This window comes from Ranitomeya imitator, chromosome 9 (assembly GCF_032444005.1).
Source record: "Ranitomeya imitator isolate aRanImi1 chromosome 9, aRanImi1.pri, whole genome shotgun sequence".
In the NCBI taxonomy this organism is placed as follows: domain Eukaryota; kingdom Metazoa; phylum Chordata; class Amphibia; order Anura; family Dendrobatidae; genus Ranitomeya; species Ranitomeya imitator.
Genome location: NC_091290.1, coordinates 44,608,759 through 44,627,193, shown reverse-complemented (window position 1 = coordinate 44,627,193; position 18,435 = coordinate 44,608,759). Strand labels below are relative to the sequence as shown.

The window sequence follows — 18,435 nt, the reverse complement described above, 5'->3', positions numbered from 1 at the left end:
ATTGGTAACAAGGGTAAACATCGGGTTACTAAGCGCGGCCCTGCGCTTAGTAACCCGATATTTACCCTGGTTACCAGTGAAGACATCGCTGAATCGGCGTCACACACGCCGATTCAGCGATGTCAGCGGGAGATCCAGCGACGAAATAAAGTCCTGGACTTTCCCCAGCGACCAACGATCTCCCAGCAGGGGCCTCATCGTTGGTCGCTGTCACACATAACGACTTCGTTAACGATATCGTTGCTACGTCACAAAAAGCAACGATATCGTAAACAATATCGTTATGTGTGACGGTAACTTTAGGGTACAAGTCTGCAGTCACTCTATGTGACTTCAGATTTGTAAATATTCACATCACACGTGATGTGCGCTATGATGGTTCTCCGGTGCTGACGCCGGGAGCAGCAGGCGAGTGAGTGACTGAAAGTATGTGATTTGCATACTTGCAGTCATGTGCTGACTAGACTTGATCTACCTCACTCAATGCAAGTGTATTTGTGACACCCCAGGTTCCTGGTTGTCACAGTGACATTGCTTTTCTCATGGGGAGAGTGATGTCACGCTTGGAAGCGAGGAAAGATTCCTTTTATTAGGTATCACAAGCATGCAACATGTTCATACGCCAGGCTAGAAGGGGAGCTCTGATCCAGTTTGTGGGTGGCTCCCCTATATATATTCTCATCTGGAGAGAAAGTAGAGCAGAGTCTGCCAGAGACAGAGGAGAGAGGACAAGAGGGCCATGCAGAGACGAGGGTCCTGCAGCTCCTGGAAAGAGATATAACAGAAAGCTAGACAAGCTGTAGAGAGCTTGGAGGGGAAGTGAAGCGCAGGAGAGTGAAGAACTAGGGGGATAGCTGCGACTGAACTGCTGCCCTACTTAGCGCGAATACCGGTAGCCGGAAGACCGAGGTTGTGAAGCACTCCACGGCTCACAGCAGAAACCGGCAGGACAGCTGGATTACAAGTCACCTGTCTGCCATTGAAACCTGAGGACACAGTAGCGCATAGAGCCTGGGTCATGATAGAGATTCTGCCAAAAGGCTTGAGCTACCTGTAGTATGGGTAGTGTCCTACCTGCAAGGAGGACAGAGAGAATATGTGAGGACCTTGTGAGAGACATAAGGCAGCAACGGACTACACCACAGTGCTAGAAGGAAGGCTTTTAACCCCACCTGGTAAGGGGGACTCCCAACTCGCTTCCAAGCCGGTCGGACCACACCTGCATCCGTGATCTGGTACCCTGGACTGTGGCTGCCTGAATTCATCCGTAAATCAGGTAAAGAGACAGCAAACCCGTGTCCTCCGTTTCTTGCTACACCACCCACTATTTTTAGCCCTGGGGATATACTTCACACTTCACCTGTGGGAAGTTATACCATCTTAGCTGCCATAACATCACCCCAGCGGACTCCTTTGAGCAGCGTCGGTCACCCCTGACCGAATAACACAGGTGACGTCACGAACAAACATTATTCACAAAACCCCTTTAAAGACATTTCCCTTTTACATGGGCGCCCAGGGCCGCAGACCGGGTCACCTTCTGCTGTGACACATCTCTTTAAGTACCGGACCCAGTACTGAGTACCCCATGATCCTGGTGGGCGTTCCATTTTGAGCGTTCACATGACCGCCTCCTGTGACACCGAAGAATCCTACAGCGCACATCACGCATTATGTGAAGATTAAAGTGACTGCAGACTTTTACCCCGAGGCTGGACAAATGCTTTAACCCTTTATGCAGCCAACAATTTTAAATGACACCCAATTACAAAACAAAAATTATTTTTAATAAAAAATTAATTAAGAAAAAATATTGCCCATAAAAGTGTACAAGAAAAAGTTTCAAGAAGTCCCAAGAAAAAATATTACAGACGAACACCAGCACTTTTACTCCTGCACTGAAGTGAGCAGCATCCCAATTTTTAGCCTATGAAGCTTTTGAGCTGAAAAAAATGGGAGCAGTGAAATAATGTCATTGATTCAATCTAAAAGAAAGTAAAAAAATATAGACATCAATTTCCTTCTAAGACGGCTGCACAACTATATGTACAGTGTATCCACTGCCCACTGCAGTAAGCAAAGGGTCACACTAATCCATTTTACACAGCAATCTGCAAAGCATCATTGGCTTTAATAAGGTCTGGTGTTTCACCCTTCACTGCCATCTGGAAGGGCATCTGTTTCCCAAAATGCACTCTGTGTTAAGCAGCTGGCTTTTGGCAAACACCACAAAATTAACTCCTTGTCTCGAAAAGTGTAAACTATGACAGCAAAAGACACGTGTGTGCAAATACATGGAAATGATAGTGCTGTGGTTTGTATTGTTTCTAGTGTGCATTTTCCATTAAAAACCTGGTCGTCTAATGGTTAGACGGAGACCTGGAGAGGCGTACAAGCCACAGTGTCTTGCACCCAATGTGAAATTTGGTGAAGGAATGGTGATGATCTGGGCATGCTTCAGCAAGGCTGGAAATGGGCAGGTTAATCTTTGCGTAGGACTTGTGTGGATCGCCCCCCCCCCCCCCCCCCCCGTGTAGGGCAATGGGGTTACTCGGAGCCGGGCCCTTCGGTTCTCATCGTGGATGTCACGGTGGCTGACCCGGTCCGTGGCCCTAGGGGGAATGTCAGTTGTGAATTGGGGAAAAGTTTTTAAAGGGTTAATGTTCATGATGCCACCTGTGGTATTCGGTCAGGGTGACCGACGCTGCTTAGGGGTCCGCTGGGGTGATGTTATGGCAGCTAGATGGTATACCTTCCCACAGGTGAAGTATATCCCCAGGGCTTCCCAGAGTGTAGATGGTGGATGATGGATGATGTAAGGCGCAGTGAATAACGAGGACACAAGGTTGCAGTCTGTTTACCTTTACTGAGGGCTTCAGCATCCACAGTCCAGGGTAGGGACCGCAGGGTAGGCAGAGTCCGGCCGGTCTGAAGGCAAATCCAGAGTCCCCTTATCCAGGTGGAATTCAATAGCCTTCCTCTAGCGCCTGAGTGTTGTAGTACCTCCCTGCTGAGCAACTCGGTAAGGTCCTCACAACTATTGCAGATGTTAAGTCTCTTCCTCTCTGTCCCCCTGACGGATAGGACAAGCCAAATGACTGGTGGCCTGAGGCTTTTTATAGGGACCATAGAGACGCCCTGGCCCCCACAAGTTGCCACCGTGCCTCCTGGGTATATGGTCGGGCAGCCAACGTGGAATTAACTGTCCTGCAATTCTCTGAAGTAAAGCATAGAGATCCTTACTCCCTCTGTGTTCTGGCTACCGGATCTGCCTTTAGAAGGAGGCAGCCTGCTTCTAGCTGGTCTCCTGCTGATGTTCCTCTCCTGTTGTTATGACTTAGTTTCTCACTCACTGCAACACAATTCCTTTTAATATCTCTTTCTTGGGATGCTGCCGCATGGGATGCAGGTGCAGTTCTGTGCACCCTCGTCTTCCACAGGCCACAGTCTGGAGCTGGCTGGAACCCACTCCAACCAGCCTCTGCCAAACTCGGTCGGGACTCACTGTCTAACTTCCTAACCAACCCACCAGTTTTACCCAAGTGTGAGGAGTGCCCTAATAGGTAGAAGCTTAGCTTCCCCTGGCGGACTGGAGTGTGAAGTGTGTATTGTGGTTGTGATACCTGGACAGAAGATCTCCTTCATTGCCTTCAGACGTAACATCTCTCCCCCTGGTGGAAGAATAACATTACTGCAATGACCAGGACTCTGGGGCGCTGCATATGAATCAAGCCGCATACAAGGTTATCCTGGAAACACAGTTGATTCCTTCTGCTCAGGCAATGTTTCCCAACTCTGAGGACTGGTTTTTCCAGGACAATGCCCCATGCCACACAGCTAGGTCAATCAAGGTGTAGATGAAGGAGCACCACATCAAACCCCTGTCATGGGCAGCCCAATCTCCAGACCTGAACCCCATTGAAAGCCTTTGGAATGTAATCAAGAGGATTATGGAAAGTCACAAGCCATCAAACAAAGAAGAACTGCTTACATTTTTGTACCAGAAGTGGCATAATGTCACCAAAAAGCAGTGTGAAAGACTGGTGGAAAGCATGCCGAAGACGCATGAAAGCTGTGATTAAAAATCATGGTTATTCCACAAAATATTGATTTCTGATCTCTTCCTGAGTTAAAACATTAGAATTGTTGTTTCTAAATGATTATGAACTTGCTTTTTTTGCATTATTTGAGGTCTGCAAGCACTGCATTTTTTTGTTATTTTGACCATTTCTCATTTTAATAAAATAAATACAAAACTTATTGCTTGGAACTTCGGAGACATGTCAGTAGTTTATAGAATAAAAGAACAATTTACATTTTACTCAAAAATATACCTATAAACAGAAAAATCAGACAAACTGAAAATTTTGCAGTGGTCTGTTAATTTTTGCCTGAGCTGTATATCATTCTGTTCCTGGGTGGACATATTATTAGTGCAACCTGTGCACAGTGGCCCTAAAGGTAAGGGGGCCCACTCCTATCCCTAAAGCAATAAGCAACTTCTGTCCTTGATAGAATTATTACGCTGTTCTTGCACAGGATCGCTTTAGAATCTGTATCCACCACTGATTTTGCGCAGATTCTCCTTCTCTGTAACGTACCGAAGAATAAACTGTCCCTTAGCAGCTTCTACAGGACGCGATTCTCCAGCAGGAGTCAGATCCGGACTATTGTATTTTGGGATCCTGGCATACTGAGGGGCATCTCACAACCATACACAGCAGTCTTTTAGCTAAAACAGTGCTGCTGGTAACATTAAAATTAATTCAAATCAATAGGAGGCAGATGTGCAGGTTACTATCAGATGACGGAGCAACTGTGATATGCTGATAGGTGGGGGGGGGGGGGTGCTGGGTGTCGGAACCCAACCGGTCAGACATTGAAGTCCTACCCTATTTCAAATTAGTACAATTTTGCAACTTTCCCCCCTAATTGTTCTATTTCACTCCATGTTTTTAAAATGGTAACAGACTCCAAAACATAGAAACTTTTAAGTCATCCCAAAACGGTGAACCCCAAAAAGTTGAAATGCCAGAAATACTAATTTTTGGTCCCCTGCAAATGCAATAAAAAGCCATAAAAACCATGATATGTACCCCAAAATTGTATCAAGATAAACTACAGCTTGTCACGCAAAAAAAAACCTTACATAACTCCATTCATGCAAAAATAAAAAAGTTATGGGTCCCAAAAATTGCAACACAAAACTATTCTTTTTATTTACAAAATCCTGAATGTTTTTCATCCAGTAAAATAATTCAAGAAAAAAAAGCGTAATTGTACTTGCCTGACGAATCATAGTGCCGGGTAATTTTAACAGCACAATTAATGCAGTAAAAAGGAAACCCAAAAAGCGATGGCAGAATTGAGGGGTTGTTGACATCATTTCAAGGCACTTGGATTTTTTTCCCGTTTTTTTAGGAAATGTAAAGGTAACATGAATGGTGTTGTTCAAACTCACAACCTGTCCTGGATATATGGATGGAAAAAATTCCTTTCTCATATGATATTGGAAGCATCAACGTGTAGAGTAACCCCAAAGAAGCCCGCGGGTGCTGTACTATAGCTCCACATGCAGAGAAGTATTTCGGCCATGTCCACGAGGCTTAGCCGAAGTAAGAAAATGCCTGACAACATTATTATTAAAGAGTAATTATAACCACCGGCTTCTCAGCTTGTTTGTCTCTGTCGACACTGAAATATGGCAGTAGGATAAACCCGGCCTAGAAGTTCACTTTAGGGTCAAATATGAGCATCATGTGATCAGCGACCGTAATACAGAGGACAATCCCTTTAGACAAAGACCTTGTTGTGATGGAGAGTCTTAGAACCAGTCTACGCAGCAGGGATTTCCATCCTAAGACACTCAACTAGATCGTGCATTCATTTTATTAATCATTGCACATATATTTATATGTCTTTATATAGGTAGAATTTATTAGATTCCTAATTTGACCTCAAAACAAAAAAGTAATATATTTCAGATCTCTAGGTCAAATAAGTCAGAAAAAGAAAAATCAGAAGTTTTCCCAAATGTTCCTAAATTTGTCAAATCTTTAGCAAGGTTCCCACCTACCATGTGCTATTTTCTAAATGGTAGGGAAACCTTAGTCACTATGAAAGTCATAGCTCTTTTTGACCAAGTACTGCCTGTGTAAGCGGGAGACGGACTGAAAGACAACGTTTCAAAAATGTGTGTTGTGAAATGTGATTTTTGCTGTACTTCTATGGAGTAATTTAGTATGTGAAAATGCATAGACTATTATGAGCACTAATGTATACGGTTCCTGTAATCAAATGCAACCAATGTGCAATGTTACTAATGCATAGTGTCTAGGGAAAGTATAGACTTAGATTTAGGACATAAGATTTAGTATAGGGCTAAGACATTAGATTAAGAGAGGGAAATATGCAGTGGTGGGCATATTAATAGTAGGAAGAAGTGTACAGGTTAGAATACAGTTAATTTGTTTGGGACCAGCCCAGTATGGAGGGGCACATTTCATGATTAGAGGAGATAGAGACAGTTTTAGTGTGAAGTCCAGGCTCAAGATGCAGTGGGCTGGAGGCGTATCATACATATCGTTCTGGCAGCATGAGGTTGTACCAAATTACCGGAGGAAATTCCTTTAATGTCCGGGGCCTATGGCCTGAACTAGGCACTGAGAAGTTTGCCTTATATCCTTCTATACCGAGGAAGGCGGATGGTGAAAAGTGTGAGGGAAATGTAATGGATTTTGGGAGTGCTGTGAAGCCGGATGGGAAATCTCTGGGGATGACAGGAGGATCACGCGTAGGGATAGTCCAAGCTGAACGTAAGCAGAGGTTTGAAATGTACTGTGTAGATGAAACTGGATCTGGAGGGTGCAGTGATCGAAATTATGTATCTGATTTGTCCAGTAAAGTTGAACTTGCTATAACGAACTAGGTGTCCCCTGATGTGTGCGGCTGATCCCGGACCAGAGGACTTGGATGCAGCAGAGACCTCTGGTCAAAAAGTGATTACACTGCATTCTACACAGCACAACATTGATGGACAGGGACTCTGCTTATCTATGGCATACCAGGGCATGGGTATGCACCCCCCCATCCATGACTACCGCTCTGGGCACCTTACATATGGCACAAGTGTAAATCTATCCTTACATGGACCCATGGTATATAACAGACCCAGAACCGGTGCCTAAGGTTTTCCTGCCATAAAAAAATAGCACATGCTAGGTGGGAATCAAATCAGACTTTCCTTATCTACCAGTGGACACCATCTCCATACAGATATGCATAGTTCCCTGACGTCCCATTGCCAACTTTTCCTGGCTTTCTTCCAGGAGATCGATGCTTTGTGGCATGTAAATTCTTTTTACCCCTAGCCATAGCCTCTTATAAGTGACCATGAGTGTTCCCCTTCTCCTTGATTCCCAATGGTCACCATTTCCCTACAGACATACATAGCTCCCATCCATTCTGGATCCACTAGGGCTGTCCCAAACTTTGGGAGCTGTCCCGCTGTTTCAGCAGATCGGGGTTACATCTTGACTTTAGATATATCTGAGCTCCTCTTTGTTACTTTTTAACGTTGGGAAATATGAATATGTGATTAGACTTTGAGGCACAAAAAAAGTCCCAAATTGCTTCTTTCCTTAAGGTTTCAGGTGGCTTTTGCCCAAGAAGCGCCTAGAGAATATTGCCCAATAGAATATTGCCCTAGAGAATATTGCCCCTTCTGGACTTTTCGGAAAGTTGGCAAGTATGCAATGGAAATCAATTAAATCCATCTTTCATTTTCTGAAGGGCGACTGATTATCGAAAAATGAAATCTGAGTGAAAGCTAGGCCGAGTGAAGCCGGTTGCCGTAGCCCTAATAAATCTTCTCTATACATATTCTGGGACTCAACAGACTTTCATGTGATGTGCGTACAGCCAACCAAAGATACTATAGATAAAAGTGACTTTACAATGAATCTAGCTAGTTTGACAGCTCAACAGTTAAAATGCATTAAATCTTAACTTACCAACCACAACCGGGAGCACCCTCATGGCTTTTCTCTCTCGCCCATTGATCTTGCTATGCTTCCTTTCTGGCTCCATGCTTGATGAATATTTGAGATGGGGATAAGCAACCGCCTGTATCCCATGGCCATTGTCCACATAAGCTTTGGAATACGGACAGTCTGTCTGGTCATATAGATGGAGTTCATCCAGCTTGCTGTCAGTAGGGCTTCGATCAATCCTATCTATCCTATCAAATATTAGAGTTTGGCTTGGTGGCTTAGGTCTTGGAGACATGTGATTCCGTAACTTGGATTTTCTGTTTTCTTCCCATTTCCGGAGTCCATAAAACATGGCGCAATAAAGAACTAACATTATAGGACACGGGATGAAAAAGGAACAAACAGACGAATAAACCACATAATTGTTGTCTTCGAGTTTGCACTCGGTGGGATCTCGATTTTTGACATTATTAAGTCCAAAAATGACTGGAGAAGCCACAGCAAAGGCAAAAATCCAAGTAGTTGAAATCAGGAACAGCTGCCGATTATCCACTTGCCGCCTGTTGTAATTCAGCGGGATAGACACAGCGATGAACCTGCATAATGAAGAAAAATATCACACGCAGGATTATGTATCAGGAGAATGTTTAGAAGTGATTGTTTTCTTGTCGTCATTACATTACTCAGCTGATCGCTACTGTGTATTAAATTGTTCTTAAAGGAGATTAGCAAAATCATATGCTGTACACTTACTATGATGCATGTTATAAAGCGAGCATGTGTGCCCAGGGTGAAGGACGGAACAACAACCTAATGCAAAGGTCAAAACACCCAGTTTGGAGGAGGAAGCATCAGCATTAATCATGGCTAATCCGCCAAGTATAAGATGTCCCAAATTTGTGCCAAAAAGCCACAGTGCTGTGTAGGTGAATGCCGTAGTGGCAATGCAGCGCCCAGGTAAGGAAGCCACAAAATGCTTAATGAGGCTAAATGGTAGAGTAAAGAGTGATTACCTGTGTGGTTATGTCGCTACAGACAGACACACACCCCGATGCGCGTTTTGGATAGAGTCCTTCGTCCGGCTAGCCCTATTGGGCTACCCTTGTTGTGTATCACCATTGGACATCTACCATTCCCATACTTGCTGGTTTCTTGCTTAGTGTGTAATTTTTTCTCATTTTTTTCACTCTGTTGACATGATGTCAGCAGAAGCAGCTGAATCGCTGGTAGAAGTGGTCTGTGCTGGCGAACAACAACAAACTACAGGTAGTTAGCAACTACCTGCCTGTTGGTGCTTAGGGACATTTTAACTTTTTTTTTTACAAAGTCCCAGAAATCCCCTTTAAAATATGTTTGGTAAAGTAGACTCATAACATGATAAAAAAGGTAAACCTTTATTTATTTTTTTTACAGAAACTGTCTATAGACAAGATTGGCTCGTCACCTCTGACTTTCACCGGGAAGTTTAAAGTTGACCACGCATATACAATAGCTGACGACTGAAGGCTCATTTGCCCACCAGTTACCTCTCCTGACTACACCAAGTGCATGAATGGTCGGCTAGGGAGAGCATCCATGTGCTTTCACAGGGAAGAATGGAGCCACACATCTCCGGTGGCCGCTTTCTCCTGAAGAACAGAAGAGTTGGGAGTTCAAAGTCATATTGCTCGATGTCTTCTGTTGGGGAAGAGTTGGAGGCTCCACACACATTAAACTGTTGGTTGATCCCAGTGATATTAATGGGTTCGATTGACTTAAGCATAATGTGTATGGGAGCCTTAAACAAGATATTTTCATACTCAGGGAAACACGGTTGTATTCCATTTGCCTCCTCATTTTTGGTTATTACATTCCAACTTTCCTTTAGAAAAAGATTGTACCTGCTACCATGAATCTTCCTTTCTCATCTGTTGTATGGATCTTGCAAAATTGTGTTTGGTTTGACTAAGCTTTTATACGAAGAATCAAAAAGTTGTGAAGAGTCCCAACATCTAATCAGGACGACTGTTCCCTTGTATACGTTTTTATTACTTCTCGTAGTCGCCTCTACCTAAATTTTCTGCCTTCAGATATATCTCTGAGTCACTGTTGGATTCTTCAACACCGGGAGGAAAATCTTCTGTTAACTTAACAGCATAATCTAATTTTCAGAAAGATATCAGTGCTCATTCTATTTAAGAAGGCACTGTAAGTACATCACCTGGATTCTCCTCTTTTTATAAATCCTTTTCATAGTTACTAAAAGACCAAAAGAGATTAAAGACACAGGGAAGATCGAATGACCAAAACGGACCAGAAATCAAGGAACATGGCATGTGAAATAAGGGTTGTGCAAGAAGAATTCTTAAGTATGAGGTGACGATCTAATGGGTTCTCTAACGAGAACTTGGCTGATGATAGAACGTTTCAATTCTCTGCACTTCTATCTCGTTAATATTTTATCTTCAATTTATCTCCATTACAACTGGAACAAGATTTGTACAAATCTCCCATGAAATGAACTGACAATCATTTAGAAAAGAAATAATAGTTTCGTGGGAGCTGTGGATTTTCATTTAAATGCTGGATGAAAGTCAATCAAGCAACTAATACTACATCAAGGATTGTCCCTTCTCCATGTCCTAAATCACGAGGCAGATTTATTAGTTGGTCAGGAAAATTGTGGTAATAACTGAACAGCAGAGGACATCTAAAATACTTTAAAGGGTTTCTCCAGTATATTTTTATACTTCACGGGCGTAAGTCAGCCTGAAAAAAAGAAGATAAGACATTCTGCGACGGTCTTCGGAAAAGATGGGGGGCCTCAAACTGTCCCTGGAACTGGGACCCTAACTATCTCTGTCCCAGAGTTACTCTTGTAGGTAGAGAGGCCCGATTTCCCAAAAATGCTGTGCTCCTATTAACCCCTGAGCTGTCCCCTCCCCCATCCCATGAGGCATGGGACAGAACTATAAGGTAAACAAGACACACAGACAAATAGGCATAACAGAACGAAGCAAACAAACAAACACTTACCAAAGGTAAAGAGGTATATAGGGAAGGATAGGAAGCTACCAAACAAATGGGAATAGGACACTGAGGGAAGCATACACCCCAAAAAAGCACGCAACAATATCCAGCAGCAACAACGATCTACTATTCAGCACAGCGACTCCAATGAGCTAAGAAGCAAAGCTTGCACTGGTAAGGCAGAGAGGGTCTGGCCAGGTTTTACAAGGAGAGGTAATGACCAGATCAGAAGCAGCTGAAAATGGAGCTGCAAGTTTCTGACCAGCATAGAAAAGGTCGTTAACCTCTTCAGCACCAAAGGAAACCAAATCCATTTAATATGGGATACAAACACACAGGCTAAATGGAAGATCCGCGATTTACAAAACGTAGTGATCTTCTACCCCCAGATCTCTCAGGAGGATGTGACCCATTCGTGGCTAAGTGGTTGCATTGTGGCTTTGTAGCACTTGAATCCTGGGTTCTGGTCCCACCAAGAGCAACATCTGCAAGGAGCATGTATGTTCTCCCCATATTTGCGTGGGTTTCCTCTGGGTTCTCTCGTTTCCTCCCACACTCCAAAGACATACTGATAGGAAATTTATATTGTGAGTCCCAAAGGCGACAGTGTCAATGATGTTTGAAAAACCCTGCAGACTACGATGGCGCTATATACAGTGGCTTGCAAAAGTATTTACACCCTTTGGCTTTTTACCTATATTCTTACATTACAGCCTGTGTTTAAATATTTTTGTGTGTGACGCATCAGCACTAGTGATGGGCGAACGTTCTTGGATATCTTCTTATCATGCTTGGGTGTTATCCGATTACGTTGCGCGTGCTTGTATATTATGTTCGCGTCCCTGTGACTTCAGCCTCAACACATGTGGGAAGTCCCTAAGAAACATGCAATCCCCGTATGTGTACCGGCTGTCTATCAACCGCAAATCATGCAGCTACGGGGACGGGAACATAATATACGAGCATGCCAAGATACCGGGATAATACCCGAGCATGATAAGACGTGATCCGAGCACATTCGCTCATCACTAATAAGCACTAAATAGCCTAAGTTGGTGAAGTGAGAAAAATATAGGCATAAATTAAATGTATGTGATCAAAAAACTAAAAATTGGCATGTGCATATGTATTCACCCCTTTTGCAATGAAATCCCTAAAAATTTCTAGTGCAATCAATTACTTTCATAACTCACATGCTGGGTCACAGGATGTCCCCCTGTGTGCAAACTAAGCGTCACATGTCGGTCAGTATATACACTTTACCTTTTCTGAAGGGCCACAGAGGCTGCAACACCATTAAGCAAGAGTCACCACTAACCAAACACCAGGAAGACTAAGGAGATCGCCAAACAAGTCAGGGTCAAAGTTGTTGAGAAGTACAAGTCAGGGTCGGGTTATAAAATAATATCCCGATCTCTGATGATCCCCCAGAGCACCATCAAATCCATTTTTATCAAATGGAAAGAACATGGTACCACAGCAAACCTGCCAGGAGAGGGCCACCCACCAAAACTGTCAGCCCAGGCAAGAAGGGCATTAATCAGAGAGGCAGCACACAGACACCAAAGGTAACCCTGAAGGAGCTGCAGAGTTTCCAAGCAAAGACTGAAGTATTTGCCCATATGGCCACAATAAGCCGTACACTCCATAGAAGTGGCCTTTATGGAAGAGTGGCCAGAAAAAAGCCTTTACTTACACACAAAAATTGTAATTCTCTTTTTGAGTTTGCCAAAAGACATGTGGGAGGCTCCCTAAATCTATGGAGGAAGCACTGGAGAAAGTGCTCTGGTCAGATGACACCAAAATGTACCTTTTTGGCCACCAAGGTAAATGCTATGTCTGAGGTCAAACCAACACAGCTCATCACCCCAAGAACACCATCCTCATAGTGAAACATAGTGGTGGCATTATCATGCTCTGGGGATGTTTTTCCGCAGCAGGGACACAGAAAACAGTCCATATGTAAGGGAAGATGTATGGTGCGAAATACAGAGATATTCTTGAGCAAAACGTATTTCAGTCTGTCAGTGATTTGAAACTGGGACGGAGGTTCATCTTCCAACAAGACAATGACCCAAAGAATACTGCTAAAGCAACACTTGAGTGGTTTAAGGGGAAACGTTTAAATGTTTTGGAGTGGTCTAGTCAAAGCCCAGACCTTAATTCAATGGAGAATCTGTGGTCAGACTTGAAGATTTCTGTACAGCAGAAGAAACCGTCTACCTTGAAGGAGCTGGAGCAGTGGCAAGATGTGGAGAGTTCATAGAGGCTTAGCCAAAGTGACTTGCAGCTGTAATTGCCTCAAAAGGAGGCTCTACAAAGTACTGACTTTAGGGGAGGGTATAGCTATGCACACTGAAGTTTTCAGTTATTTTGTGCCATTTGTTGTTTGCTTCACAATAAAAGGAAAACCAAATGTTCACAGTTGTAGACATGTTCTTTACATGAACTGATGCAAACTCTCAAAAAAAAAAAAAAAAAACAGTGAAATTCCAGGTTGTGAGGTAGCAAAACACAAAAAAGGGGTGAATACTTTCGCAAACCACTGTAAGTGAAATAAAAATTTAATGAATACCACTGGAATCAACTCCCCTCTTCAGCACTGCTGCTCTGACAGTTTCCAGCAGACCAGAAATGACGATATCATGACCACCAGTGACCTGACCAATGATTGGCTGCAGGGTCAGGAGACTGATAATTGGAAAGTCATTGCTTCCAGGCCGGCAAAGACTGTAGGAGTGTCAGTGCTATGGCACGGAGTGGATTCCAGCTGTCTTCATTTTTTCTTTCTTCAGGCTGACTTCCCCTTGTGAATTATAAAAATGCTGCTTTTCTGGAAACCCCCTTAAAGGCAATCTGTCACCATGAGGTAAGGGCAAATCCCCCGATTCAGCAATGTATCCCTTACTTTACTGGGTACAGTTGTGATACAATCAAAGAATTTTTAGATGTAGCATCTAGCAGAGCTGAGAAAGCTAATCCTGCCCACACCACCACTTAGCTGTGTACATTGTATATTGACAGCAAGTTGCTTAGCAATGCTGAGGGTAGAGTTGGACTAGGAAACACTAGTTAGGCAGTGATAATCTCCTGCTGATAAAACACTCATTATATTGAGACAACAGCACACAGCCTAATAAGTGACACATCGCCCCCGGAATCAATGTCTCAGCGATAGTGATACATGGTGTATACATAGAGAAATCTTGACCATATGGAAAATACTCGTATTATTGTGGGTGTGATTCCCTAATTCCTACTGTGAACAGGATGGTTCTCTACAGACTCTGAAACTGTTCAGCTGTATGAGATTGTGTAAAGATGTCAGAGGAGCAGAAAAGTCTTTTCTCAAGTTACCACTAGTGTCTCTTTAACTGGTGACATCACTAAGGTATAGGAAGGAAAATCCACCTGGTGACATCGTGCAGGACAGAACCTCAAGTCTTTTTATACTAATTCATTAAAGTTATTAATTAAGTAAATATTTCCTATAATATTGTTATTGGTTCCAAATTGCTTGATGATGACGAATCAACTCTCAAAGCTGTTTCCTCTACTACCTATAATGGAAAGTAATAATACCAATGTGGAAGATGTTGGGCGTTGTCACCTTTATTAAAATATGTCCATTTGTGGATCACCTACCTGTCCACACTGATTGCACAGAGGTTGAAGATGGAGGCAGTGCACAACATGACGTCCATGGTCATGAGGATGTCACATAGGACAAGACTAAGGGTCCACACCCCTCCCAGGAACTGCAATGGAATAAAAAGGATTAGTAAAAAAGAAACCATTAATGTAGATGACAGGCGATGATATAGAAGATATTTCTATCAACCAGACCCATTGTGTCCCGAAACCCTGTGGTTTTTAGGAATGGAAGATTTCAAGAAAGGCTGGACAGACGTCTGCCTGAGATGGTTTAGTGAATGCTGCATTGAGCAGGGGGTTGGACATGATGACCCTGGAGGTCCCTCCAACTCTACCATTCTATGATTCTATGGTGGGAGCTGTAGCTTTATAACAGTAGTAGGGTCAACGTTTGTTTATCCCTGACCTAGAACATCTCACTGTTTCTGCCATCTTCCAAGGTAGGCAAGGCACATGCCTCCACCTGATTCCTCGGACCAGGTCACCTTATTTCATTGCTCCACGGTCCAGTTCTGAGGCTTTTTGGCTGAGGACTTGGTACAATATGGTCGCTCTGACCAGTCTGCAAGCTACACGGCTCCGAACGTATCAAGTTTTACGTCATAGTCAACATGAACTTTTTCGGCAATCTGTGCTACACTAACCGTTTTGTGTGGCACTAGTTGGGCTAACCTTCAGTCCTGATGGACATCACTGAGCGATGAGCGCCGATGACCCTTTTGCTGGTTGTCCTTCCTTGCACCACTTTTGGTTGGTGCCGTACTAACCTCTGACTTCCAGAAAGTAGATCTGCTGCTTTGCTTTAACTTTAAAAGGGCTGTCTAATAATCACAATTTGGCTGACCATCGGTGAACGAGCTCATAGGAAAGAACTCTCATTCCCAACTATCAGCTTACGCAAGCATGGACATGATCACCAACATGCTCATTCGTGGATGAGTGGATCGCTTGTGTTGGTATTACGATTGGTAATGGCGACACATGATAATATGACAGAACAATTGTATTAGCAATCGTTCTATTCCCATCCATATTTCCTCAGCCTGTCTAGGAGCTTGTTATTGGACCAAAATTGTCCCATATAAACGGACTATTACACTTGGCCATCTTTCTTGCTTCCAACACATCAATGTCAAGAACCGTCGAATATATATCTATTATTATTATACCATTGTAATGGGATAGTCAATGTTTGAGTGGTGAAGATGTGTTCACAATAACACTAGGTAAGCAGGGTAGGCTCTTCCGCACATTATCTTCCCGTTACCCCCTAGTCTAGGGTCACACGATCGTTTTCTCCACATCTGACAAAAACAATCTCATTATTCTGATCAGAGTTTCATCAGTTTTTCTTGCGTGTGAAGAGAAATAAAAAAGAGAAAATGTCTCTGCGCCATCTCCATTCTGTCAGTCCATGAAAATCGAACTGCACTTTGATGTCATCTGAGTACAGTCTGATTTTTTGCACGGCCCCATAGACTTGCATTATTGGTTTTCTATCAAAATCAGATATATCTCCAATCTTTTCTGCTGACCACTGGGTCGGAGTAAAAAATCGGAAGTGTGCTCAGCTCCATAGAATATCATAGTTACAAGTACTATATGTGAAAACCACAGATAGCATTCATCCAAGAAAATCGGACGTGTGCACAAGCCCCAATTCTGGCTTCAAAAACTGCATGAAATTGACACAATTTCTGCCGAAATGCTTTGTAAAGACATGCAGGCAGCAGTCTAAAGCTAAGTTCCCACAGTGAGTATTTGGTGCGCTTTTAATGCTGGGTATTTTCCATGTACAAATAACTGTACCATTTTACAGCTCCAGCAAAGTGAATTGGATTTATAGAATATGTCACAGTATTTTTTTTTTTAGACTGGGCAAGCTGATCTGTGGTGAAATTCTGAAATCCGCAACATGTCAATTTCTCTTGCGGTAAATTGATATAGAAAAAAGTAAAAAAAGAAAGAAGTAAAAAACTGCTCTGCAAAAATGCAAGAAACCTAAGTCAGCAAATTGGTGTAGAAATGCTGCATCAAAGAAGCACCGAATACTCATCGTGGGAACTTGTAGTCCTTAGTATATTGACCCTTCATGTAGCTGTAGAAGCCTATCTTGTTTCAAGAAATACAGTTCTAAACTGCGTACCCCAAGATAATGTGCCACAGAGATACAGTACAAGCCCTGCCACGACAGAGTTCCTCCCCCTTGACTTCTGGTATCTGCAAATTGCTATCCGCTCAAGATCTATTCTATAACGGTAATATAACTCATATCTACTCCAGTACCTAGTGTCACATAAGTGCTGTATACTCCAAGCAGCAGACTTACCTCTGTGTATACATACAGTGGCAGCACTAATACAGCCAGGAGAAGATCAGCCACAGCCAAGCTGACTATGAAATAGTTGGTGGTGGTCTTCAATGCTTTCTCTGTGCAGACGCTAAGACACACCAATACATTTCCACAGATTATAAAGACAATCAATAGAAGCCCACAGATCAAAGCTAGAAAGTTATAATGAGTGTCTTCTGAGGGCTCAGAAGTCTGGTTGGAGATGTTCTGGAGCATGGCTTCCCAGCAGTGCTATACTCACTGTCCCATCAATACAGAAGAGTGTGCACCAGGCAGGATCTTGGACATTCTTCTTCTTCTTCCTTTCTTTTCTAGACAGAGCAGTTTTTCCCATGGGGAAGTCAAGTAATCTCACTTTTGTAGGAGATGTTCTCATGGATGAACTCATAAGTATCTTGCCCTTGAATTCAGAGTTTGGTAGCGAACTCTTGGTCTTCTAGTCATTCTTGTCTGAACTCACAAGCATCTTGCCCTTGACTTCAGAGTTTGGTAGGGAACTCTTGGTCTTCTAGTCATTCTTGTCTGAACTCACAAGCATCTTGCCCTTGACTTCAGCGTTTGGTAGGGAACTCTTGGTCTTCTAGTCATTCTTGTCTGAACTCACAAGCATCTTGCCCTTGACTTCAGAGTTTGGTAGGGAACTCTTGGTCTTCTAGTCATTTTTGTTTGAACTCATAGGTATCTTGTCCTTGAATTCAGAGTTTAGTAGGGAACGTTTGGTCTTCCCGTCATTCTTGTCTGAACTCATAAGTATCTTGTCCTTGAATTCAGAGTTTGGTAGGGAACTCTTGGTGTTCCGGTCATTCTAGTCTGTTTCCAAGATGTCCTGCTCCTAAAAACCCACACATACTAATGCTTACATGGAGCATTGGTAATTGAAGGTGTCCTACCCCTTACTGGTTGACTTAAGGGACCATGTAGTGATGCCCAGTGTTGGCTTTGCAGGAGACACATGTCAAGCATAATGAAGAGTAATTCGAGGATGGGAGTGCTTGTCATTAATGGTCTTCATCCTGATTTTGATATAGGCAGTGGGGAAATTCTTTCTTTCCTTCTGAAGAACTGAATGATCCCAAGGTGATTAATTTGCAAGTGGGTCGCGTCCAGGAGAAGAAAGCCGATTAAGGTAGAGAGGGTTTGTCCAGGAGCTGCTCCAATCAGCACAGTGATCTGGGAACTGCTCACATCTCAACACAAAGCTCGGCTTAGTTTAGCTGTGAATGTGACAGCACAGGGAGGAAGCCTGATGTGTGTCTATGGGCTCAGTCACCTGGGCTCCTCACACATACTGCATATATCATGCACACATCATTAACACCTTCTCAACACCTTCTGCAAACACTTATGCAGAATGGAAAGACTCCAAGCTACAATGTATAGAAATAGAAATAAATATAAGAAACTAGTCTGTTACTAAGGAAACAAACT

The 18,435-nt window shown here is 43.1% G+C and overlaps 1 protein-coding gene across 1 annotated transcript in view; it reads right to left on the bottom strand.

The window, feature by feature from the left end:
- DRD4 (dopamine receptor D4) overlaps window positions 1-18,202 on the bottom strand; it is a 37,058-nt gene extending 18,856 nt beyond the window's left edge. Inside the window, exons 1-3 of the mRNA XM_069739106.1 lie at window positions 16,984-18,202; window positions 14,646-14,758; window positions 8,013-8,587 (exon numbers count right to left, since the gene is read on the bottom strand). Of these exons, the coding sequence (XP_069595207.1) occupies window positions 8,013-8,587; window positions 14,646-14,758; window positions 16,984-17,223 (928 nt within the window). The 5' untranslated portion in view covers window positions 17,224-18,202. The remainder of the gene's footprint in view (window positions 1-8,012; window positions 8,588-14,645; window positions 14,759-16,983) is intronic.
- Window positions 18,203-18,435: the final 233 nt, after the last annotated feature.